Here is a 27967-nt window from a genome sequence, read left to right as displayed (position 1 = left end):
GGACAAGGTAGAATGGCTTTAAACTGAAAGAGGGAGAGCTTAGAGTGGCGATTAGGAATAAATTCTTTACTGTGAAGGTGGTGGGGCACTGGAATAGGTTTCCCAGAGCAGCTGTGGATGCCCCATCCCTGGCAGTGTTCCCAGACAGGTTGGATAAGGCCTTGAGCAACCTGGTCTAGTGGGAGGTGTCCCTGCCCATGGCAGGGGAGATTGGGACTGCATGATCTTAAAGGTCCATTCCAACCCCTTAACGTTTTATTATTCTCATTAACAGTAGGTCTGTCTATCCAGAACACATACCTGAAAATAGCATGAGTGACATGTTTATAAAATCTGGTTTTATTAATTTTTCTTTATTACAAGATAAATTCTTCTCAAATAACAGAAGGATTTATGTTGTTCAGTTTGTAATATATTAAATTCAAAATGACATCTTTTAAAAAATATTCTCCATATACAAGGAAAATCCCAAGAGAATTTACAAAGCCACTGTATTTCACATATATAGGATCTGAGGTTGTTATGAATCATATGAATTTTGTCATTACAAGTAAAAGAAAGACTACACAAATAGTTTACTGTTTTAATCACAAACCTCAATTTTTTTTTCTTTAAATAGATTCTTAAAATAGATGCATTATTTAAAACAAAATCACTACGAAGAGGCATGTGGTGTTTAGTGGATGACATTAATTCCATAACCCAAACAAGGAGACTAATCCACTCTGAGTAGCTAAATTATCTTTTTGCACTATTTACATACTTTACTGAAGTATTTTCATCCCAGAGCCTCAGCAAGAATCTTAGAATATTAATGAGGAAAGCCTGGCAGCACTCCAGAGTTAGCAAGTAAGAAAGTAGTATCATTCCCATTTTATCACCAGGGAAACTGAGGCACCAAGTGTATTCAGATCTAGGCAACTACAGAAAGAAAAATCCTGAATCTTAATTCTGTTAGCTGGGTCTTGACGGAGAGATTGTTCTTCCTCGTTAGATGGCTGGTGACCGTGCTGGGCACTGTTTGAAACCTGGTCAGTTGCTTTTTTTCATGTTTAGATTGCTGCAAAATAGGTGACATCTATCCAGCTATAGTGTCATCACAAACACCTTTACTAAAAGAAAAGCCATTAATGGTTTTCCTTTTCAGATCAAAACCAAGCAACAGCAAAAAGTGCATCTTCAATCCCTCCAAAGCCTTTGGAAGGCTGTCTTGTTCTACCCAAAATACTGCAATTGTTCCCTTAATCTGCACAGTAACAAATAGTGAAAAACAGTAACTCTGAAAGACAGAATTGCACTATTTATTATTAAAAAAAAAAAAAGAAGTTAATTTTTTGGGCATTGTGAACATTCCTTGGTCAATCAAGTATTTGAAAGAAGTTAGTTGAGAGATTCTCAGCCAGGACGTGACCTTTAGAAAACACAAAGTGTTTCACATGGTCCATAATCCTGAGGATTTTACTTCCTATGACAGCAAAATATCACACCACATCAATAAAGGTCACTTGAAAAGATCTTTAAAAATAACTTGTCAATAATGTTTGCTGAACGAGTAAAGGAAATAAAAACTTGTTGCAGATCTGAGATGACATGAATTCACAAGTAAAGAAAAACCTAAGAAGCCAGGACTTGAACTTGGGATAGAAGCATCCAGCATAAATCCAGCAATTTTTAAAGCCATTATGGAGAGTGCATGATTTACTCACAGGCATCTCACTGTTTATGTTTTGGCAAATACAACAGCCTAATGTGGGAATAAAAAGTCATGGACTGTTGCTGTCTCACAGCAGCAGGAGCAAGGGGCAGGACAGCTGGGAGCACAGGTGGCCCAGCACCCTGGGGCACGACATGACCACTGTTGTCCATGGTGTCCAGTGAGATTCTGCCTGGCACCAGTTGCCTGGAAGGTGTCTGAGCCCAGGAACAGCACTCCCAACTCAGCACTGGAAAAAGACTTTATACTTGCTACAGCATCATAAAATAATCAAATAGGGCCTCACTTTCTTCAGGGAGGTAGATGGGCAACAATGTGCTGCTTCTGTGGTTACTGGGGGGCCCTCTGCCCTGGCATCTGGGCTGGCTGACAAACTGGTCCAATCAATCTCTCCTTGTGGACCTGACCCAAAAGTGGCAAACCTCCCTCTGCAGCACAGTCACAAATACAGCACAGTGATTTAGGCAACTTTTCTTGTTTTCAGCCTCAAAACACTTCTGGAATCTTCCTCATTTCTTCTCCTTGATTATTGCTGGTACCTACCAGTGACTCCCAGCAGACAGGGAGTCTGTCCTTGCGGGCCTAGGAAAGACTGAACTATGGTTTTATTTAGCAATATGTCCCGGAAGTGGTGCTGGCTCTGGAAGCTTTTGGGAACTTCCCTCCCCGAGTTTTGACAGTGCTCAGCTACAGCCTCAGAGGCTTTCAATGGTACATCAGTCCCACTGCATTTAGGAGCTTCCAAAAACCTGGGGTATCTGAGTTTGGGGTGTGCACTCAGACTGCAGAAAAGCCTCAAATACCAATGGGCAAAGCAGCACCAGTTTGAACACAAACAGGGATCCCCTGGTTAAAGGAGCTTGGTCATCACCCACACAGACCCTGGGGAAACACCTCACTTCCCTGGCCCAAGGCAGTCTCTGTGGGAATGCCAAACCTGCCAGGACCTCCTCTATCACATGTCCCAGACATGTAATCTGTGTTCTGCAAGATTGTACATTTCCCCCGTACCACCTGGCAAAGAAGGACATACAGGCTAAACATATAAACAATTTTTAAAAGAATGTAAATAAATATCCAGATGCAAAGTGCCTTAGGTTATCTACCACCATCTCCCATTTTCCCACAACACATTCTGGTTCAAACAAGGCAGGAGGCATTTGAATGCTACTCAAAAAAATTCAAGGCTGAAGCTTCAGGAGAGTTATCAGCACAGTCCCAGGCTGATAAGTATAGAGTGCCATGTATAAATACAGAAACACACACACTTAAATTATATATATTAGTTTTATCTAGATTTATATATACATGAATAAATTAAATATACATGTGTGTTTGTGTATACAGACACACATGCATCAATGTCAATAGTCCCTTCTGTTGAGAACCTAATCCAAATCTCTGAAAGCATACACAAATTATTTGGATATTCTTAAGTATCAGCAATGTATTCTGATTGGAGTTTTCATAAATATGCATTAAAATGGCAGTCCATGGTGGTCACCCTTGTGGGAATAATAATATAGTTCCATGAGTTGCAAACTATAAATACAGGTTTTAAAAATTATTTGAAGAACAGGTATAGCCAGTGTTAAGTAACTTCCAGGACAAACAGAAGGGATCAGAACAGAAAACCAGACTTGAGCATGTGGCTCCATAACAAAAGTAAGTGCACAGGACCTCTCCAGCCCTCCCTGGTGCCCAGAAGGCCCTTTTAGAAGCTTTTTGTAATTGTGATGGGAGACAATTTGGTAACAGACAGAAAAAGGTCACGTTACAAAATCCAAGAAAACCTCTCAAAGTTGTGGACAGTGTGTTATGTATCTCCCCCCTAAGAAATGAGGGAGTCAGTCCATCTACATGTTTTTCCTACTCATAGTTTCTACATATGCTCTTAAAATGACTCTTTATAAAAATACATGATAAGCCAATACACATAATACCCTGTTTTGTTTCAGTTAGATAAAAACCAAGAATGACACCACTGCATCTTTAACTAAAATAGAGTTTCCAACTACAAACATCACGATGGGTCATGTGTCTTGAGGTATCAGTTACTATCCTATCTTTTCCATAAAACACATTCCTATGGTAACATGATGAATTGCTTTGGTAGTACTGAGTACTACTCTGCCCAGATCAGGGCAGGTGTGTTAGCAGCACTGGAAGGCTCGTATAAAAGAAGCCTAAGAAAATTCAGGGAAAAGATGTCACTGGTGTAGAGGCAGCATATCCAAGGTTGCAAGAACCACAAAATTTAGGAAGACTATGAACTTGCACTTATTTGTTAACAACATACCCTGTCTTATCAAGGTCTCTTTTCCCATCCATTACTGAGATCTTAATCCTGTGCAAAGACCTTAAAACTCCTCCTCAGGGTTCTCTCTTGGTTCAAACCATTAGCTTTCAGTGAACCAGACTGAGCAACAGTCTGCATTACAAAAAACTCCTAGAGCCTGAAAGTCAGCAGATGGCCAGACTCAGAGAATAGAAAAAAAACCAAACCAAACCAAAACAAAAAACCAGAACACACTACATAGGAGTTCCAGGATTCTAGCATGGACAATATCAGGAGTTTCTTAAAAAAAGCATTTGATTTTTCTTTTGTACAAGCAGCATTGTACATGACAGAAGCAGTGCATAAACAGTGAAGTGCCCACTTCATGTGACATCATAAATGACTCTGCATAGCCCATTAACTTTGTCTGTAGACCAGTTCTCCAGAAAAATTCTAATCCCAAATAAACTTCCTGAACATCAAAGTTATATTTTAGAGAATCATTAAGGTTGGAAAAAACCTCCAAGATCATCAAATCCAACTTTTGTCCAAACATCACCCTATCAAATAAACCGCAGCACTAAGTCCCATGTCCAGGAATTTCTTTAACACTGCCAGGGATGGTGACTCCACCACCTCCCTGGGCAGCCTGTCCCAATAGTGGACAACCCTTTCAGTGAAGAAATTCTTCCTCATGTCCAACCTGAACCTTCCCTGGAGCAGCTTGAGGCTGTGTCCTCTCATCCTGTCACTGGTTACCTGGGAGAAGAGACTGACCCTCACCTCAATACAACCTCATTTCAGGTGGTTGTAGAGAGCAATAAGGACCCCTGAGCCTTCTCCTCTTCAGGCTAAACATCCCAAGTTCCCTCAACTGCGGCTCACAGGACTTGTGCTCCAGACCCTTCACCAGCTTCATTGCCCTTCTCTGGACACACTCTGGCACCTCAATGTCCTTCTTGTAGTGAGGGGCCCAGAACGGGACACAGCACTTGAAGTGTGGTCTCACCAGTGCCAGGCACAGGAGGACAATCATTGCCCTGGTCCTGCTGGCCACACTACTGCTGATCCAGGCCAGGATGCCGTTGTCCTTCTTGGCCACCTGGGCACAGCTGGCTCATGTTCAGCTGCTGTTGACCAGCACCCCCAGGTCCTTTTCCCCTGGGCAGTTTTCCACTCTGCACCAGCCTGTGGCACTGCCTGGGGTTGTTGTGACCCAAGGGCAGAACCCGGCGCTTGGCCTTGTTGAACCTCACACAATTGGCCTCAGCCCATTGATCCAGCCTGTCCAGATCCCTCTGCAGAGCCTTCCTGCCCTCCAGCAGAACAACACCCCCACCCAACTTGGCATCATCTGTGAACTTACTGAGGGTGCACTTTGATCCCCTTGTCCATATCACAGATAAAGACATTAAAGAGGGCTGGCCCCAACACTGAGCCCTGGGGAACCCCACTGGTGACCAGCCACCAGCTGGATGTAACTCCATTCACGACCCCTGTATGAACCCAGACATCCAGAGGGGTTTGAAGAAGAACAAATGAAGGCAAAATTTCACATATCCACACACAGGTAGTACAGAAAAATAACTGAGACCTCATGTCTTAAACTCAAAAACCTATTGATGAAAGAAAACATGGTCCAGATGATAAAGTGCAATTATTATTCAAGTTGTGCTAAAAAGCTTTTCAGTGCTTTTCCAAAGCTTTTCCAATTTTTCTTCTTGGTGATTTCATGCTGTAATTTTACTTCTTGGTGATTTCATTCAACTTTTAATTATGTTCTTTTGCTTCTGTCCCCATCATTCCAGTACTGTTCAGTTTGCATTTCTGTGAGCCGTGAGAGAGTACGCTGAAAGGCAAAGATTTCCTCTTCTCCTGTAAACATGGAGAGTCCTTTGGCAGAATCCTAATCAAGACACAAAAACAGTCCCACAGACCTGTGAGACACATAGACAGGATGCACTTCAGTACAACCAACTCCTAAGGCTCAGTGCTTTACAGGCTTTGACAAAATAAGACAGCAGCATGGCACCAAAAATTTAAAACTAATGTCCAAAAATTAAAGAAAAGCACCTATTTCAGCTAGGCAATCCTCGGAAAAAATATAGCAAAAAAAATAATTTGGTTTTAAAACAACACAATGACAGGTTAACCATCTATTCTCCCTTTTTTTTTGACTAACTGTACACCAATTTAAACAAATTATTTAAAAAGTCATTAGCAAGAACTGAGCTATAGGGAAAAAGAAAAACAGAATAAGCAACATGCAAAGTAGTACTCTTTGTGAGGACATGTGAGGCTGTTCTGCAGTCTAGGAAGACGAAGAACAAACCATCTTTTATTTCTGTATTTTAAATGTAGGAGCTAAACTTAAATCAGCATTTTCATATATGACTGAACAGATACAATGATTAATATTCAAAATGACCCTAAAACTTACACAAAATGGTTCTATATATTGTGACATTTTCTTTGACTATGAGTAAGTAGCACAACATGTAATTATCAGAGTGACAGATACAGTGCAGGAAAAGCAGCAGATCATTAGTTAAATGTTTTCTTGATTCCCCCTCCTAAAATGCTGCTGCAATTCTGAGACTAAACCCAATTTTGTTACAAAAGGGAGACGATGTTAAAATCATGTACCTGGCTCAAGTCCAAATCATCCATCAACACTCTGCTGTCCTGCAGTTCACCACTGTCAAGTTCCACCAGGAACAAGCTTTGGAGAGGAGCTGCCGCAGAACAGATAATACGCACCTGAGAGGAGGAAAACAGGCAACAGTATCATCACTTGGGCTTTACAGGAACAGGATAAAATACATGGTCTATGAAAAGCAAACTTCAAATTAAAACCTCAGTGTTTTTTCCTTTCTCTTACTAGCACTGCTGTTACAGATTTACCTGACTTGGTCAGATGGAATATTAACCTTACAGGATCTTTTTCACAATAACAACTGATGTAACTTCTACTCAGAGAACAGAAGAACTGTGCTATCAAATACTCAGAATATCTGCTACACAGGCAATGAGTTCACCATAAAGTTTACTTTATAAAATAACAGCTGTATAGTAACCAATGCTTACTTTGCACCCATAGTGAGTCCTCTCAGTGGGTAGATACACTACACTATTTAAAGAACACTTAAATTCCAAATTTCCCAGAAGGCTGTGTGAAGCCTTTCTTGACTTCATCTGTGCTACTCCAGTAAAAGTTATTTGCTAGTAACAATAATGATGCTGTTTTCATGTCTGCTGGGACGAGATACAATGTGCAGTGAGAGATGGTATCTCTGGGGGGCTGCAGTGAAGACAGACTGAAATAATACTACAGAAGGAGACTCTTGTTGAGAGCATGTAGGCAAGATGTTTGCGTTGTGGACAGGCATCCACAAATATACTCAGGTATTTTTCCCAACTACTTTTGATGGGAGTTTAACACTTGTGTTTTTCCAGTGGAGGAGAGTGACTGCTTGCAATTCTTAATGACAGCACAAACACAGAGCAGACCATCCCCCTATTTCTAACAGATTAGTGTAATATTAACATATTGTCTTAGCAAATGTCCATTTTCAAATCATAAAGAATCTGGCTGATTTGAATGAGACTACTCATACACTGAGTTAGTTCAGTACCTGGCTGAGTTGGGGCCTTTCTGATCAACAGCCAATGCCAGAACATTCTTGGTAAGAACCAACCTCAACTGACATTTCCCAACTGCATAAATGTTTAAGTGTGTGCAAATATTATCACATATAAGATAGTGTTTCATATCTTGCATCACTTTTTAAAAAATCACCATAAACAGGAACTTCCCTTTGGTTTAGTTACGCTGATTTTGCTTCCATGATTGAAATCTCTGTTAATCCACATGAAGTGCTGCATTTATCATTATTATTCCATGAGCAATTCTGCAATCTAATGTAAAGGCTACTGTAGTAGTGACTGTTTCCTTAAACTTTATGATGTAACTGTGCTACTAACTCCTCCTTCCTGATCAAAAAGGCACTGATTCCTGAACAACTGCTCATACAGATTAAAATCTAAAAAACTTAATTCACTCCAGCACAGTTGGCAGCACAATCTTTCATTATTAAAATAATGACATGGCTTCTGTTGTTTTCCTGGGTTAGGAAAGAACATTCCCATTCAAGAAAGGCAAATGAGCTCAGGCTTATATTTATGCTCATGCTTAATACTCTCAGAAAACAAAAAAACCCCTTGTTTATTTGCCTTTACTGCAATGGGACCAATTTTTTTTGTGAGGCTGGAATGATGTTTCTTTGCAGTGCTAGTTCATTCTGCTTATGTTTTCCAAACCATTACTACAGAAAGCCTTACTTCAATACAATTGTAACAGTCAGTTTTAGGACTCCCAAGATTATTCCTCTGCATACAGGAAAGGCTTGGTTCTCACCTTATGCTCATAAAAGGTATCAATAAGAGTAATGAAACGACGAGTTTGTGTCCTTTTTGCTATTGTAAGAAGTGGTATGTCACGAACAAACACTGTGTCAAAATGCTTTGATATTTCCAAATAGTCGCTGGCTCCAAGAGGCTGAAACAAAACAAACCATAAGAAATGGAAACCCATGATAGAATGACACATAAACACTGTATCTTGGCACACTTCAGTAACAGAAGAGAGCTGTAAAGTCCTGATCATATTCTTATTTTTATTCCACTGGATCTCACTTGAGGAATGCTCAATTGCCCGTAGAGACATAGGTACATGCGGGTGTTCATACTGCTGACTTTATGTGAACAGTGAGAGTTAAAAGTGTGGCTCTTCTGCACCCAGACATTATGATCTCTTCTGACAATCTCAAATAAAATAATCACTATAAACCATAATCCATAGAAGATTTCAACCTGATGCACAAATAATTTGAATAGCTATTAGGATACTTTCCAGCAGCAAGATTTTGAAATGCAAAGGGTTTTAGGCTAGTTACTAAATCCTAAGTAGACCTGCATTTAGTTCACCCAGGACTAACCCAGACTGAATAAATATCATATGTTTCAAGTACTGAAAGCAAGAGGAAACAGACAAAAATACAACTTTGCAGCAGTTCCTTTGTTCATGGTTTCTCCTGTAATGATGAAATGAAAATCTTCAAGAACAACTCATTAGTTTCTCTCTCTGTATCTTAACCATCAACAGAAAATATGCACAAATAGTAGTAGCTCATTCAAGTACACTCCTCTAAAATTACTTTTTCATTACATGGAAGGTATTTTTTTCTGCAAGATCTATCCTATCAGTACCACAGGCAGTACTTTATCATGAGCTATTAAAATTCATACTCCTGAACTCATTCCATCAGTTTTACTTGTGCAAATACTTCAGAATCTTGTCTGCAAGTACTGCAGAGAGCAAGTTCAGCAGCATTTTGTATGGTCACAACTCCCTTCCCAGCTAATGAAGTCTACCACGTGCTGTACCAACAGTTTAATACTGTTATAAAGAACTGCAATACTGCTATTATCTTAAAACCAATAAATACAAAATATTTTCTGGAACTGAAATTGTTAGACAAATTTGTTGTAGGCCACATGTAACTTCTTAACTAGAGCTCTTCCGCAAGAAGTTATTTTAAGCAATTATTAATAGCTGCCCATGAACAGGACTTTGGGTTTTGTTCAGATGCTAGAATAAAAAACTTGTAGAAATGGTCTCTACACAAGCATGGGAGAGAGAAGCCCTGATGGCATTCCAAAAATTCTTCTGAAAATTAATGGGAATAAGCTAACCTTCCAGGCAGGTATTAAACCCTCTCACTCTCTGCCAGCTCTCCCACTTGCAGTCTCATGAATCAATCCCTGCTTTCCCATTCCCAAGCACCCAACTTGCCTGTAGCATCTGTAAGATGAAAAAAATTATTACAAAAACTTCTAATTCTTTTGAGCAGTGTTTAAGAGCAGTACATGCTATATTCTCCCCTCAGAATTATATATACTGCTTACTTTCTCCCTCCATTTCAGTCCCCTAGTTACTACTATGGACTTACTCATCAGAAACCAAAAACTCATCATCCCAAGAGCCACCAGCAAAGCTTCATTCAACACCTCTGAAAAAACAAAATCCCATCTGGATAAACCAGAGTAGCTGAACTCAAAAAGTTCCGATGAAATAAAGCAGGAAAAGGTTCAAGGAAGCGAAAGGAACTGATGGATGGAAACAACACAGAGCTAACTCACTGGACACCTTGCCACTAGATACAAGTGATACATCTGAACAGCCAGAGTATCAAGTGCAAAAGAAAACAATGGGAGCACTAAAAGCAACACAACCAGGATGCTGCTGGAGATTTTAAGATTAGTGATAAGCAAATAGTTTAGGTAAGGGTAATTTTATTCCATACTTAGGACTGGAGTACTGTTAAACACAGAGGAGATCAAGTATGCCTCTGTGATGAGTACCTGTGAGGGAGAACAGCAGTGATCTCATTGTACATGAGAAAGGTAAGAATTTCTCGTATCTCCCCTTAGGTAAGAAATTACAGACATCACTGCTATGCTGATTCATTCTTTTATCACATGAAGAGCATAAGCAGTCATCTGCTGAAACCCAAAACCCTGAGGAACTATTCTGCCCTGCCCCAGTGTGACACACTTTCTCACACAGATCATACCAATACACCCTCTTCATCCAAGTATCAAATACTAAAAGCTGATTCCTAAAATAAATACATATATAACTAAAAATTAAAGTGTCCAAACTTTTGCAAAGTGGGCAAACTGAAGAGCCCAACAAATGAGCTATACAGCTAAGAACTTGGTGGGTACCTTGGTGGATATCCAAACAGGAGAATGAAAAACCTGGGCAGTCAGAGGGAAGAAACAGATGGAAGACAAAAATAAGGCTAATGCATTTCAAATGGGAAGAATGGAAGATGTAATACTTATATTACTTTTCATACAGACATAAAATCATGGTTCATAGAAGGTTACAATATGCATCTTTATCACAATCAAACAGGAATTCAATCTACTTCAGCAGTGCAAAAAGCAAACAATTCAAGAATTCCTCTTAAGGGCATAAAAGGCAGATCATTTCAAGCTTTAACAAGAACTTCTGAAACGTCTACACCAACACTAAGTGATAATATTCTGTAAATGTTGGCAGAAATGTGCCTTTGGAGACTCCAAAATCTTACACTCAGAAAGATCTGAGCCTAGCAGCATATGAGAGTAAATTCGGTACCTCCCTGACAAGACTCAGGTCTGGCGAGACCCAACTGAAATGCTGAGTCATCCATTCTGCTGTTAAAAATGGCCCAGCTGATATCAGCTGTAGTCCCTTATATAGAGAGAGGAGTTCTCAAACGCTCTTCTTTTGGAGTTTAGAGACAGTCCTGGAGATGAAAGACAAAGCTTTTAATCTTGTTCCTAGCATAACTTACTCTGTCTCGGGAAGTCCTCTAATTTCCTTCTGCCTTACTCAGTGTAAAAAGAAGGAACCACCAGCAAATTTACAAATGCTCTGGTGACAGATTAAAGGCCTTTTTTTTATACCTCCAACCTGGCTATTGGTCCAGTTTCCGTGCTGCCTGTAGTTGCTTCAAAGCTGGTCTAACCCACCAGCTAACTCAAAATGCTCCGAACATAAGAGATCACGATGCAGGGATACCCTGACAGCTTCTCAACTCACATTCTTACTGGCCTGCTGCCCCCTAAACCTGGCATGGCGCTGGCACAAGCACACCTGCACCACCTCTGCCACACAGGAACACAGATGGGGAAATGGGTTCAAGGCCAGATTGTGCCATTGCTAGAGGCTCTGGCTGTACAGTTCATATACAGAAGCACCACCAAGGAGCAAATTTCTGCTGTTCCAGCAGCCCACAGCCCTCCCCTCACCTTCACAGTACTGCCTTACTGTCTTCAGGCCCTTTTTCCCCTCATCTTGCAGCAAGCACTGGCTGGGTCCTGACTGCCAACACCACCAGCTCAGATAGGTAACAAGGCTAGAGGCACACAGTTTTAGACACATAAGCACTGTCCTCTGTATAACCCTCCAGGGCTGAAATTTATTTTCTGAATCTCAACCAGTCACAGAAAGTATTTTGCTTTAGTTAGGAGCATACATGAAGGTATTTCTTCCTCTGAAGTTGCTAATGAATCCACAAATCCTCCTAATATTGATACATATATATGTAATCCTCTTACTGAAAGTTTAGCCTGATTAGTCTCCTCTGAATAATATTCTAAAAATAACTTCATTTGGTGTGTGTTTCTGGTACTGTCTGATCTCTTTTGTTTCATCAATTATTGATCAAAACTCAGCTGCAGAACAGTAAGACATTTATGTAATGACTGTCACTTACCATTTGTTACTAGTTCTTTCACATGCTTATATTATTATTTTTAAAAACTCAAAACATTGGCAGATAAGAGTCTTTCTTATGGTATTATTGTTCCTGAATGTGTATATATTGTAAAACTGTTGTGGATTTTTGTCATTAGCTCTGATGTCAAGAGTCAGTATTTTACAGGCATCATACTAATGCAAAACACATTAGCACTAACATGGGCTACACTCCTGACAAAGTGTTTACTACACTTCAGCCTGCTTGACTGAGTTCTCACCTTCATTTGTTTTTGTTTCTCTGTCTACTTAATGCATTTGCAGCTATCATCATCTCAGTTCAAGTAGGATGTTTATTATTTGGAGCTCTCTGTGGGCTGTTCTAAGAGTTAGTCGTCTCCTGTTTCTATTATATAATCCATTTAATTATAGTATAAAGCATCTTTTTTCTTTTTTGACTCATCAGTGGCCCAGTATATCACCTTTTAGAGATTGTCTGAAGAATACAGAATGTTTTACATATGATAGAAAAGGATATGTCATCTCAAGAGAATATATATTTTTTGTTGATGTTGAAAGATATTCCAGGGCCAGTTGCGGCCAATCCCAAAGACTCATGATTGACAGTAACTATAATGTTGTGCAGACACTCTTAACACTCCAATAACAACTTAACACTTCCTATAACCAATACACAGTTTAAGACCAGATAATATTTACAACTTGATCATTAAGTATAAACTTAAAAAAAAATATAAAGCTCTGTTGTTTCCAAATGAACAACACATTATCTCTAGTGAAGCTCATAAAACAGTGCACTGAGATAATATGTCAAAATTCTAACTCCAAGAAAGGAACAGAAAAACCCAAGGCATGATATATGATGCTGCAGCATGCTGGAGTTTAAATAAAAATGGGAAGAGGTGCAGTTAGTCATTAGAGCATGGCTAACTCAGTTAAAAAATTTAAAGATACTGATGGCAGTGCAAATCATAGAACCATAGAACAGTTTGGGTTGGAAGATACCTTAAAGATCATGTAGTTCCAATCAGGAGAGCAAGAATCCAAGATCTGTAAACGCTGGAGTTGAAGATATTTTCTGGATCAAGCACAGCCCTCCTTGTTATCTCAAGTTATCTCACCACAGAATTCTGTTAAGAAGTAATTTTGCTTGTTCTTACAGCAAAAGTTTTTTAGTCACATTTCTCATAGTGGAAAGTTGTTTCAGATCTTTGCTCTTCTGCTTTAGAAGATGCTTGCAAATTCCAGTTCTTTTTATTTATTTATGTATTTATTTAAACAATATGGTCAAAGCTGGCTGAATACTGGAAGAATGCAAAAGGCATGTTTCTGCTCTAAAAGCTCTCACTGCTAAATTTCCAGTTCCAACTCCAAAGTATAGCATTATCAATGAAATGGTCTCCAAAAATAGTTAAGCCTTAAAAAATTTATAGGCCTATTTAAATATTTACACTTACTGTTAAGATTTCAAAACCATGACCAACAAAGCTTTGAAGAAAGAGAGAGAAGTACATTCAAGAATTTAAGGAACAAAAAATTAAATTAAAAAGGCAAACCCTTAAAACTACAATCAGCTTCAAAAATCTTGTATTCCCTGGTCTATAAAGTACAGGATCTAAACCCTCGAGGTTTATGCAGCTTTCACTGAAGGGAGTGCTCTGTAAAAATTAATCTCTGATGCACATAAAACAGAAAGGAGGTTATTACAATACTATTGTATTACAATATTTCCACCTGAAATAAGTTTCTTGAGTTTATTTTATAAAACATACTCCTGAATAAGATAAGGCAAGCTTTTGGGGGAGGTAGAGAAGCTGATTAAATCCTTAAAGCAAATGTAGCTAATAAACGACAGACTCTCAGTCTAGAGCTTAAGCTGCAAAAGCTAATCTCTTAGGAATAGAACTAAGATCACAAACTAAGGAAAACTATGATTTCTAAAAGGTTACTGAAAATAGTGCTTGCCTGTGGTATGTTTGTTGACACCTATACCTGACAATCCTACAATCCTAAAGATGACACCAAATAATACTGTGGATACATTCAGCAGCTTTTAATGAAGATAGTTCCCTCAAAATTATTCAGAATCATTAAACTGCAAATGCAGCTGAGTTATGTCATCATGTAGGGCAGACTCAGCTGACAAAAACAGACACTTGCATTTCTAAATCATTCGATGCATTTGAAAATGGTGAGTTTTTCTTCACTTCTTTTTTAAAGCTTAGGTACATCTTTCCTTTTGAAGTGCAAGCTATTCAACTCAAGAACTACATCTTCCTCCTGGTCTGCACAGCGTGCCTATTGCAATAGAACAACAATCTAACAGAAACTGTTCACCACTTATTTGTTGTGCTAATCTACACAAAAATTCTGTTTTGCCAATTTCAGAAGCACTAAATAACTACTAGGAAAAAAAAATTCACAGTAGGATAACCTTTTACAACATAAATACTGATATTAAATGTATTTTCAGAGTTTTTACGCTACCATATGTTTGCTAATGGTTAGCATTATGCTAAGACACCACATTCATTGGTACTGGGCAGTGGGATGAAAGGCTTTATTAGGTTACTTAGTGGAAAGCCTACAGGATCCATGAAGGGAAGCAGCTGAGCCTCTGTGAGGAGCAGGCTCCCACGCTTGAGCGGTCCGCAGCCGGCGTTCCCGGCAGAGGGCAGCAGCTGCTGCGCACAAGCCAGGGGAGCACCGAGAGCAACTCCGGATCTCCCTCAGCTCCGTGAAACATTACACAGCAGGCACACTGTTGTCCGTGTTATTTACACCAGATCAAACTGCCACAATTACCAGTTTTCAAAGAAAAATTTAAAAGGGAAGTGAAGAAAGGGGACTGGCAGAGGGTGATTTTTTCTAAGGTGCAATGAACACTTTGTCATGTGTGAACACACTAAAATGGGATGAGACATATTTGCACAATTGCCAAGTTAATATATACATTTTATTTTAAAAGGTATCTGGTGATCTTTCATTCACACATTTAACTCAATTAACAAATTAACTAATTATGTTTTGCAAGAATCTAACACCACTGGTAGTGTTTTCCTCATTGTATAGATGGAGAAACTGGAAGAAAGAAATTAAAGGCCCCTAAGAACAGGAGAAGTCAATGTTAGCATTAAAATTTGGGAACTGTATGTCCCTATTCTGCCTGGTGCCTGTCCCAGCCTCCTGGGGCTACATTTTATGGGGCCTTAGAAAAGGTGGTATGATAAAAAACGTTTTGATGAAAACCATGAAAACCTCCTGGCTGATAACACTTGGAGAAGCACATTCACAGGGCTCCATTCTAGTACTGGGTAACTGCTTCATGCCCATGACAAAGACCACCACGTGCCACACTGCCATGTAAACCCTGGCATGTCAGGTCTGAAAAACTGCTTCTCCTTTGCTTTAAAGCAACCAAAATAGATCAGTATCCTCTCATCCAGGTTTTTGTTGGTTTTCCACATGTTCACATAGCTAGTAAAGAAAAAAAAGCGAAGTGTATGAATTTGATATCAACTAAGTTATAAAACTTGGGGTAATCCTCAACTGGGAAACTATGATTTACAAATTGGTGGACACAACAGCTTAGCAAGTCAACTGCATATCATATCAGCATTGCATACAATATATTCTCTGTATTTTATTTTTATAAACGTTAATGGACAATCAGTAATTACCAGTATCTGATGCATTATTTTAGACAGAAATAACTCTTTATAGTCTTGACATGAAAAAGTTTTATGCTAACATATGAAACAAGAAATGAAATACTGTAATACCAGAAAGGTTATCAACTCTAACTCCCAAGGTCTCCAGGTATTAATTAAAAAGCTATTACAAAAATTCTACTTAAGCTAGGAGATGTTACAAATACTATCAGGTTACCAATTGCTGCTTTCCTATTTTCATCTATTATGTATTAGCTGACATCTCAAGAAATTGTGTGATATCAGATAAAGTGGAAAATGTTTCAATATTTTCCCTTAGAATTTTGACTTTATTTCAAAGGAAACGTCAGTGAAACTGAAGAGGTTTTACAGGCTGTTCAAATGAAACACTGTATTACAAAAGTCAGTAAGTAATTATCTGAGAAATTTCAAACACATTTCCTTAATCCTACACCAATAAATGTAGATTTTTAGGTCTGGATATTTATCCCTTGGAATGCAACAGTTACCCAAGACCAGACTAGAAGACAGATTGTGGCAACGAAGTGAAAGCAGAGTCACTTGAGTGGTAAGCTATTTTACGAACACAACAATCCTTCCACATGTTGATTCTTGCAAAACTTACTGTTTTTTCTGGACACTTCAGGGTAATGGATAGCCAAAGGAATCAATTAACCAAGTTTTGAGTACAATGTTGTCCACTCATGCTGCAATGATTTACCGACACCCACATGAGCAGTGAGTGGTATACAACAGTTTCAGAAAACTCAAAAAATAATACTGCAACTCCAGGATAATACTGTAAGTTGTAGGTACTTCCATGATGCGGACCAGGCATGTCAAATTTGGAAGAAAGGTTGCTTGGTATGAGGGAAATCTCCTATACATGTCCTGTGAAACCCCCCTCAAATCCAAGGAAGTTATAAGCCTTGGAAAAACTCAGTCTGAACTGACTGCACAGATTGATCATGAACTGAGAAGTAATGCCTACTCCCAGAAGTATGAGGGGGACAAGAGCTGCTTATTCCCTCAAAATGGACTGAGCACATTCCCCTGCTAGCTTGCTGAACTTGTTCACTGCATGTGCAGGGGCAGTGAGAGCTGTCAACAGGGAGCAGGGACCCTGACTCCCTCACATCCCTAGTTTCAGGCACTTTAAAACCAGGAAAGATCATGGGGTACTTCAAGCCCCTGCATTTTAGAGATGGCTAAGCCTAAAAGCTAGTATGCAGCTCGAACACAAAAACTACCTCCTAAAATGACATCCAGTTTTGACCCAATACACAATAAAAGGAAGCTCTGTGTCTGCTTAGATGTAAAAAAGGCAAAACAAAACAAACTCTCAAAAAAACCACCAACCCTTTCCTCAAAATACCAGTTCTGGTAAGAAATAAATTGCACACAGCATTCTTGTCTTTATTGCTCCTCCCCCATACACACAGTACTCTGTAGTTACAGCAAGTTTGTATTAGTATTTATGTTATATTCAAAACTCCCAGAGAAAAAACCTGTTATACTGGGCTTCATATAAAAATGTGCTCATTAGAAATGCTACAAACAACAAACCTTCAGCAATATTTCTTTTTACAGGTTAGTTAACTAAATTAGCCATCCATTTAACAAATACTTTCTTGAGACTGCATAATGCCACTTTCCTAGTAAGAACAGCATCTTCAAAACTAAACCCTTCCTACAAAGTCAGGGAGACCAGAGAATTAATTTCATTTCCATTCTTTAGTTATCCACTGTATGCATCCAGAATCAGCTTCTCCATTACCCTTTCTGGACTAAAATCTGACCAACAGCCTGCAGTTCCACCCATCATCATACGCATGTGTGAATTTTACTTGTTTGGTTTTTAATACTGACACATAGTGCATTCTTCTAGTGACATGGCATGTCTCTTGCACTCCAACATTTATCAAAAATAAAAAGCTAGTCAGAGATCTCAGCCTAGTTTTCCAGGACTCCAATGATACACATTGTATTTGCAGGCTATTTTTAATATATGTTAACTATTTACAGACTGAAAATTATTTCACCATCCTTTAGTGAAATGAATATTTCACTCTGCTTCACCTAGAACACTTAATTTTTGCAAAACCTTTTCCTTTTTCCACATCATTATTAAGAGTTCATCCATCTCCAGCTAAGAATAAACCAGTAGCATTCAGATAATATAAAATATCAAAACTCCAATTTTACTTAATAAGTCTTTTATCTGAATGGACATATTTGCCCATGATCTTTATTTTATAATTTTCCTGCACTTCATAACTAGTTGCCATTCATTCCATATTATTTGATTCTGTCTCAACAGTGACACAGGAAATACTTCTACTATCTTCCTCCTCAAAGAGTCCTTCTTGGGTTTTTTTGTGTTGCTCTTTTTGTTGTTGTTGTTGTTGTTGTTTACAGTTCCCTTTACAGTTAGTCACATTCCCCATTTGCTTTTGAAAACTACTCTTCCTGAGCACTCACATATGCAACTTCACTGTTTGGAATAACTTTTGCTTTCATTAAATGTTAGAAAATGAAGATTGTTCCTACACAACACAAAATTCTAGATGAATTCATCACTGTAAGCTCCCATCAAATGACCTTGTACTGGATGTAGTACATTTTATGCTAGAAAATTATCATTTGCAATTTTCTGGCTAATTACATTTCACCTTCTCCTGTGTTTCATCTACAGCATAACATACAACAGTGTATTTTCTTTATATGCTTTTTATAGCCAAGTGCTCAAGGAGCAATCCACCTCACGCTCCATTTGCAACAGATCCCTATGAGTACTATCCTTCTGGGTTTGTTAATTAGTAGACTGATATGTACTCAAGAACTTTGTATTAATTAACTTTAAGGCAAGTACCAGTACCTTCAGTGTTGCACATTGTTCTCCACCTCTTTTAGCCACTCTGTCTTTAAGTAGGCTGTAAGCACCCATTCTGTATTATTATTTTATGAATTGTCCCACAAGGTTTCGATAATAGCAATTATCTCTCATTTTTCCCCATTAATGAGTACTTCCCATTTATCATGCTTGTCACCACGTCTGAAAACTGATATAAAACCAACTGCAAATTTTGTTTTCAATTCTGTTAGAAGTTTAATGAGCTCCTACAACACCAACTTGAAATTTCATTTATCTACCTGGAGGCTTTGCTTGAGCTGTCCATTAAGCTCCTCCCTGGTTGCAACAGGCCCCAGTGAAGATGATTTCCTGCCCCATGTCCCTTCATACTATCTGCCTTCCCACGGGATTTTGTCCCCATGCCCTGCACAAAGAAACCTGCAGATTGACTCCATGCAAATACAAAAAAATTCCCCTCCAGTATTTTCTTTTGCCCATCTTGCTTTTCATTATGTCTTTTTCAGCTTTCTACTTCCCTTTTTTTAATAGTAGCACTTATGATGCCTGTCAACTTACCTACCATTTGGCTTCACAAGAGGTAGAAAATACCTTGTTGCTATGTCCCCTACAGATTTCTGCTTTATACCTCCACAAATCATTCCCACTGTTAGCCAGCTTACTGGAATATATAAAAATTACTTTATACTTCCTGTCATGTTGAATGTCTCCTCATTTTGGGTCATTTTTTGCTATAAACCACCAGTGCACTCTTCTGGATCCTGCTGATGTCTTCTGTGACATGAGTGGGAGCAATTTCCCACTCTGACTGTTTAAAAAAGACACTGAATGATTAAGTTTTTCCATCAAAATTTAAAAGAATTAATGAAAAACAGGAATATGGTTTCATGGCTTGACAGCTGAATTTTTCCTTGTTTGAATTTTGCCTTTTAGCAGATTTTAATGGCAGCAGGGCAGGCAAGGTCCTAAATGCAGCTTATACCGAGGGAAATTTTCTACCACTGCTATGAATCACTGCAAAAGTTTATAGTCGTGAAAAAAATCACAGTGGAGGCAACTCTGGCCATTCATCCAAATTTAATGGACAATTCTGAAGTTCATGACTATACTTTTCTACCTATGAAGGAAGCACACTGATACCCCTTACCAACATGCTAATGTAATATTTGTGAAGATACATGATCTGAAGAGAAAAATCAGTGATGACTGAGGAAGTTGTCAAAAGAAAACCATTTACGGTCTGCCATGTTGGTTTTGTTTTAAGCATGTGATTTTGCTGTAAGAGATTACCACAATACATCTGCAGAAGGCATCTGAAATGAGACAGCAAGGCTCCCTAAGGCCTGGGCAATCCATGTAAGAACAATACTGTTAAACAACAATTAACATTTCAGAAGGATTCTCTTTACTCGCTCCGAATTCTAACCAAGACCCTCAGCTCCATTATGCCAAGATGATCTGAACCCCAAATAATTCTCATCCAGAATGAGAACCTTCAGGCCACTGACATGAGCTAATCAGAGCACTTCAACTTAGAAGCAACTTATCATCCCATTTAAGTACATAAGGCATTTACTGGACTAAAGAATTGTACCAGTATTTGCTGACAGCTTAGCTTCCAATACTTTAAGAGGCACATGGCAGAAAAAGTCTCAAAATCCCTAGTGAAAAGCAAGCTGTTCTACCCATGACACACCTCCACTCTTACAAATGGCTTATTGGTTGTCTCAAACTGAAAACCAACAGTCTAAAACCTACAGTCTGAAACACAACCAGTGAAATTTTTGTCCAAATTATTATCAACTTGGTAGCTGCAAGGAAGTGAAAGCATAATGTTATCACCAAAAGACAGGTCACCATCCTGAATCAAAAGTGCTATTGGCCCAGTTTAGGATTGTGATCATTTAACAATAACTTCAGACATCAGTACAGTGATCACTGAAGTACAATGCAACTCCTGGGGAATTGCCTTCCAACCCACTGGAGGTCAAATACAAGGAGAACTTTTCAAGATTCACATCTCACATGTTTAAGCAGAGAATGTGGCAGCATTTAGCAAAATCTGATATATTTTGAGAAGGCCTGGGATTAAACATTCCTTGTACATGCAGTTGAAACCAAAGCATGGAACAGCAGTGTTACCCTAGTGGTGCCAGGATCACTACTCCTTTGCTTGAGTGTCAAACTGAAACCCCAGATTATAAAACCAGCATTTGATTGCTATTTACATATTGATATGCTACCACCACTCATACACCAGCAGTGATGTTAGGCCAGGCATATACTGTAGTAGGATTTTTGAAGACAATCTGTGATACACCTAAGAGTGAATTTACTATATCATTAAAAAGAAAATTAGTATGGTTCGAGGAAGGGTTTTTTTCTCCATTAAGTTCAAACTATTTCTGTTATCAAGATTTTAAAAAGGGCTTCTTTAATTTACTGCAACTTGGGAAAATAGCAAGTTTGTGCAGTTTGAATTTTTTTGAGCATTAACTGATCTAGATTGGACTGGGTACTCACTCTGTCACACAGCTCTTCAAACGTGAAGTCTGCAATGGTTCCACACGCTTTATTCAGCCTCAGCTCTCTGCCTTGCACTTTTAGAATCCTTGGTCTAGTTACTATGGGAACATGAACAAAGACTCAATCTTCTCTGGATAATTACTATAAAATTCATCTCTTACAGATAGGAAATGCATAGCTTCATGAATAATAGCACATGATTCAACACATAAATTAGACAAAATGCTGATACAATGACTGCCACTTGAGTGTGGCATCAACCCATATACAGCAATGGAACTTATTAATTGGTCAGTGGAGATTGGGCATTGTGTTCTAAATGTATTCTCTTTCAAGAGAAATTAACTTACGTACAATCATTTTGTTTCTGAGCCAGCTCATCAAACAACTTATCCATGACAGCCTCCACATCAGCTTCACTTGTGCTACAGTGAAAAGAATAATAGAATATGAAATTAATAACACTTGAAGCCAACATCAAACAGCTGCCTGAGCCTGCTTAGCTTTTTGCCCATAAAAAAAAGAGAACAGGATGTTATGCTCTAAATACAAACATTACATTTAGAATACACTTAAAAGTAGAGAATATTAACTCTCAGGTAGATGATTCTGCCTTATTTGCATACACTGAAAGACTTCTGTGTTTTGAGCTGTTTCGAGTAATGAGGCAGAACAGGCAGAGCAGATCCATTAACACTATGTGTACACAATGAGAAAAAAGGCTTCTGGCTCTATCTTGCATGCAAAATAAGAGCAAATAGACAAGGCAAGGCAAGGCAGTCAAGCACCCAAAGAAGTATCCTTTGAAATTTCTGACAGGAGACTTTGTGAAATTAAACGTTGAAGCAGATTTTTTTGGGGGGGTGGGGGAGGACGGGGACTGTGTCAAGTCAACTGATTGTATTGATCAAACAATTTGCAAAATTAAACTGTGAAATTAAAAACACCAGTATGATCTCTGCATCAGCAGTTTTAGCAGTTTCCTAACCTCTGTTCCTAATACTACTTGGGAAAAAAATCAACCACAGATGGTGAAAATGTGAAGTATCTGTGCTGATAGCTGAAGTAAAGTTTACATTCATCCTCTAGGCCACAAGAATTTAAAAAATTAGTCCAATCAGAGAACTTTTTAAAATCACTGAATAGGCTAGGGAGCCAACCTTTCAATGTTTTATTCTTAAAGATGAATAGATAGATAGATAGATAGATAAGATTTCTAGCTGAGAATAGTAAATTAATGTTATGGTAGACAACAAACTAGAACTAGGATAATATGATGTTTCACTGAAGTTTGTGTAAACTCTTTCAGTGTGAAAAGTCTTATTTTATAGATCTTGATGCACTAAAGTCACACTGCTTCACACAGTTCTAAACATCCCCTGAAATGACAAATGAAGATCAGCTTGTTAAACAAATATTCTCCTGTTTGTTAGGCCTTAAGCACCTTAAAAATGTTAACAGCAGAACTGAGTAACTACTTTTTAGCTAAAGCTTAATAATAACAAATCTTGTAGATACAAAGAATTTGGGGGGAAAAAAAAACACCCACAATTTCAAAGACTTTAAAAAACCTTTTCTGGCTAGGAGGTCACATAAAATTCTAGAAGTTTCTCTCAACATTGATATTGGGGTGATGCTTTCCTCTGACAAAATGATAAATGAAAAAGAACAGACAACACCAGAAAAAAAAGGCCATAAAAGGGGGTAAAGAGTGTATGTGTGTATATATATATGTGTGTGTGTGTGTGTGTATGTCAGAAAGTATGTGCATGTGCACGCATATCAGTATCAGAAATTTCGATGGAAAGGCTACCAGAAGAAATAGGAGAATATGATGCTAAAGTGGATATTTGTATCTAATTGCCAAGAAAGTTTGTTTTGAAAATAAACACCTGAGACCGATGAAGTTGCTTTCATCAGGCATCTTGTAATTGTTACACTGATTGCTCCCAGATGAGTATGAAACAGCTTTAAGTAACCCTCAGTTACATATTTTAAATGAAGACAAGACTACACAAAATATGAAGCATCAAGAGAATTCTTAAAAAAATGTGACAATGATACTATAGCTATTAATAGAAGAACATATACATGTTGCAAAAGAACTTCCGCTTTGGGGGGCAAGACTGCTAATTAAATTTCAAAAATCTGTAGCAAAATACTGTACAGTATCTAATTTTAAAACAAACCAAACAAAAGGTACCCCCACATACTAAGCTAGTTCTACAGGGTTGAAAGCTCCAATGAACCAGCTTGGATAGAAGAATGAATGAGGTTCCCTCAAAAGAAGAAAGGACAAGGAAATAAGTACCTAATTCCATTGGCAGCTACGGGAGGTTTTTAATAATTTCCCCCCCCACTGCTTCCGAATGATTTACACATCAGGTTCTGAGGGCAACCAACATCCTTCCAGTAAGAGAACATAAAACAGAATTATTGCCAATCTCTGCCATTCACTTGATCATAAGTTTTACAGCAGAACACAATTAATTATTTTGGCTGGGTACTACTCCTGGAACTTGTTTGTTTTGCTTCTCCTCTGAGAGCTGATGACACAGGCACCAAGTTTATCCTATTACCTGCTAGAAACCACAAACATCCTTTTCCTTTCTTCAGAGTATGGACAGTGAGAAAAGAATATGGCAGGTGCTCTCCACAAGTGTCCAACAGAGTCACAGAGGGCAGCAGGCACAGGAAGCAGCACCAAGGCATAGAAAGCAGCAATCAGAACAAGGGCCATGATGAGCAACACACGGGTATCAGCAGTGGCTTCAAAAAGTACTTCTGAGCAGACATGGCAAAGTGCACAGAAAGTGAAGCCAGGCAAGAATATAGAACAAGAGCTACTTTTCTCAAGTTCATACAGTCACAGTTTAAGGATTGCATTGGACCTGTTTTCCATATATGAAATTCGGTCATTTCCTTTCAGAAGCAGGAAGAGTTACCAGTTCTAATTCTACCAAGCAGTAATCCTCCTTCCAGACAAACAACTACAACACCTAACTTCATTAAAAAGTAGCATGGACATACTTGGTTTCAAACACCTGTTACAGAGATAAAATTACCCCACCTTTCTACCTTCCTTAATGGGAACATGATTTTTAAATCAGTATTTTAAAGGTATAACCATTATAAATCTAATATTAAGTTATTGTAGTCTGCTTTGTTCAGGTTGTCACTCATTAAATAATATTACAAGAGAAAATATAAGACAGAAAAATGTTTGCACTGCAAAGGTTTCAAAGTATTAAAGAGGATGCTCCTATTAGGCAGATTTATACTGCAACCATAAACACAACTGTGAATATATTTTAAAATATATTGATTTGCAAATATAAAGTGCTAAAGAAATTTTGTCATGATAAACACAAACAATCTGTCAAAACAGAAGGGTGTTGGATTTTTTAATCCACAGCATTGGAAACACCCAAAATTAAATGAATCCTTGTCATTGGACTTCTATAAATACTTAATTACTTAAATACAATAAGGATGTTCTTCTATTATAAGAGAATTGTGCAATCTCTTACAAGAGGATATTCATTACTTTCTAACCATCTGTCACTTCAGTTCTCCAAACACCACACCTCCCCAAAAAATCTAATTAGTTTTTATTCAGTCACACATTATAAATGATGCTAGTGTGGGTACTGAAAATGTAGTTTAATGAAGTTAATATCAAGGCATAATGGAAGGCGGTTTGCTGAACAAAATGGACCAGAAGGCAAAGAAAGGAAAAGTCACACCCTGCTAATTCTACTATGCATTTTTCATTTCCCATTGACTAGGAAATTATTGGCTAATAAGAAGGAAAAAGAGAGCAAAAACAATATAATAGATAAACTTACAGGTAGTAAAGTTTTCCAGCAGCTGGAAGCACTCGTTTCCTGTAGTCTATTCCAGAATCAAGCTGGACTGTGCTGCAGTATTTCTACAGAGACAAGAAAAAAAAAAAAAAAAGAATAGCTTTCCTCAAGCCAAAGCTGTATTTACTATTGTCTGAGATACAGAGAAGAGATACTGCTGAGATAAATCATCAGCATGAATATCATCTGCAAAACTGAAATTCAAGATCTAAAAGCTGAAGTCTCATTCGTAATTATTGAAGCAAAGAAATAGGCTGAAAATCATTCACATATTCAAAACAAAAAAGGCTATCACAAGTCCATCAACTAAAAAAGTTAACATAGATTAGAAGCACACGGAATGAAATGAGGGTGGATATTACTCATTCTCTCTAGGCACTGCTTTGTTGCAAAAATAATTATTTCCACATTAAAATATGTATGTTTCGAAATACAAAATTAGGAGCACTAGAAGTTTAACAGAACACAACCAAATTCTAGCAACAAGTGAAACTACTTCTATTTTGTAAGCTAAAAATAATTTTATCTTTTCCTTCTTCTAAGAATAGTAAAGATTTTATCATACAAATATCAAATATATGAACCACAACAAATTTTGCTGCAAAACGGAGAAGGGGTGAATAAACAAAGCTCTGTATCAAAAAGATTTTATTTCATTTTTGCAATGTCCGAATTAACTCAGAAAAGGATCTTTTTTGTTCCTCTTTAAACAACCTGTAAGATTCTAAGTGTGATACAGATGTCTCTGAGTAGTTACAATAATTGCTTCTGTTAGAAAACTCAAACCCAGTTGTACTAAAGGGTGCTTTTTTTGATTCAAGGCCTTAGGCTGAGAGCAGAATTCTCACTAGTATCAGTGGGATCAAGATTTTACCCCCCTGGCAAAGGGAATAGCTCTGCTTATCTGTTATGACTACTTCCAACACACACAACTTCTGGGCGTTATATATAGTAAGAAGCAAAAGAAGCTATAGAAGAAAGAGATGAAAAGTTTTAGTATTTTAGAAAATATAGCTCTAGTAACAATTTAATTAAAGCAATAAAACTTTTTTTTAATGTAATTCAACACCACTAAAATTCTTCAGTTTGCTAGAACCCACTAAATCAGTCTGCTTCTTCACTGCACCCTGAACTATTAGTTTGTCTTTCATATTCTTGTTAAGCGTTTCATATTCTGCATGTTCAAATTTTTCAAAGGCTCCTTGAGGCCATTCAAATAACAAAATTGGAAATGTCAAACCTCATTCATAGCAACTACATTGTATGGAAAAAAATTAGAAGAACTATCATCAGCGATTTAAGGAACAATGGCCCTTTTGAACAAATGCATTGCACAGGACACAAAGATCACAAATATCTGCAGGAATTACTGTGATGAGTCATTGCATTAATTTTTTGCCCTTGGCTATTAGTGAAGGATCTATACCTACATTAAACCTCCAACTTCTCTGCAAAGACATACAGCTGAAGAAAGAAGGTGAAAGAAATCATCCCGAAAGCACAGAATCCCAGGAAAATCCATGTATCTTTAATTCCAGTAAGTGAAAAAGCCATGCTAATCAAATCATTATCTTGGACTAAAGCTACTGCAAACACAATAGCATTGGTGCTACAATATTATTATAATCTATTCCCTTTCTTTTCATGAGAGCTTACAAAGAAAGAGAATAACAGAGCAGAAGAAAAAAGTTCCAGAGGCATGTAATAATTATGCACAAGGGAGGGAGGATGTTTAAGCTTTTCTTCAGCATCAGTCTGGCAGCCAAGGCTAGAGGGAAGATTACTGAAATTTCACAGCAAAGCTATTGCACTTAGCTTTTCTTTGCCAGCATCTTTCCACCTAATGGTATATTTTTCCAAAGTAGTAGATTAGCTTAAATAATATTTTCTTTACATTAGTAGGGGGAAAACCCCACAGATTACTACTACACCTTTGAGGACTATGAGATTACTTAGATTAACTTTAGATACTTGCATATATAGTAATGCTGTTAATCATTATGGTTTTTTTTATCCTGGAAACAAGAGATGGGCAATTTTACATGAATTCAGCCTCATCTCTGGCCCCTAAGTCGGATTTATAAACTCTACTGCTCCCTCAGGGTGTTGTGTTGCACATAGTGGAAAGTGAACACAGAATCACATATACTTAAGAGTATTCCATGGTTATGGTAGGGCTGAAAGAGGAAAAGCACACCTGAACACTGTAGCTGGTGTAAATTTGTTCCCTGATATTTACAGTGGTGCAGGAGGCTCAGCTGCTAATGACAAGCAGGTGTCCTGTGCACTCAGATACAGACTTGTACTGGCCTATACTATGCAGGTCATTGCAGCTTGATGAAACAGAAATGGGTGCCCAGTGCTACACTGTTTTAGTCCACTTGTGTTCCACTTACAAACTTGTCACTCCTTAAATGCACTGCCAGCCTTTTATGACTCCATGATTTAACATTACACTGGATGAGTTTTGGAGGTAAGAACCATGGAACTGAAGATGTAAATATTACCAATACAGCTACAAAGAAGACACCTTTTTTTTTTTTCCTTCCTTCTCTTTTCTCTGTCTTTGAAGTAATTAGTATTATAACTATTCAGGAAAAAACACTATCATTAGTGACTCTAGTTAAAAAGAGCTTGTGTGTTCAAAAAATTATTTATGTTTTTGGGCCCCTTCTAAGCTACAAACACTGCCTAACAGAGATATTTCT

The 27967-nt window shown here is 38.0% G+C and overlaps 1 protein-coding gene across 1 annotated transcript in view; it reads right to left on the bottom strand.

Annotated features, from left to right (window-relative positions):
- Positions 1-316: 316 nt before the first annotated feature.
- Positions 317-27967, bottom strand: part of LACE1 (lactation elevated 1) — a gene marked incomplete at its 5' end in the record, with an annotated part of 59902 nt that continues 32251 nt past the window's right edge. The window contains 6 exons of the mRNA XM_017739405.1: positions 317-5898; positions 6639-6752; positions 8410-8550; positions 21391-21491; positions 21748-21818; positions 25242-25324. Of these exons, the coding sequence (XP_017594894.1) occupies positions 5767-5898; positions 6639-6752; positions 8410-8550; positions 21391-21491; positions 21748-21818; positions 25242-25324 (642 nt within the window). The remainder of the gene's footprint in view (positions 5899-6638; positions 6753-8409; positions 8551-21390; positions 21492-21747; positions 21819-25241; positions 25325-27967) is intronic.

This window comes from Corvus brachyrhynchos, unplaced genomic scaffold, assembly GCF_000691975.1.
Source record: "Corvus brachyrhynchos isolate BGI_N302 unplaced genomic scaffold, ASM69197v1 scaffold14, whole genome shotgun sequence".
Taxonomy (NCBI): Eukaryota; Metazoa; Chordata; class Aves; order Passeriformes; family Corvidae; genus Corvus; species Corvus brachyrhynchos.
The sequence above is the reverse complement of the archived record's forward strand: the minus strand, read 5'-3'. Positions and strand labels throughout refer to the sequence as shown.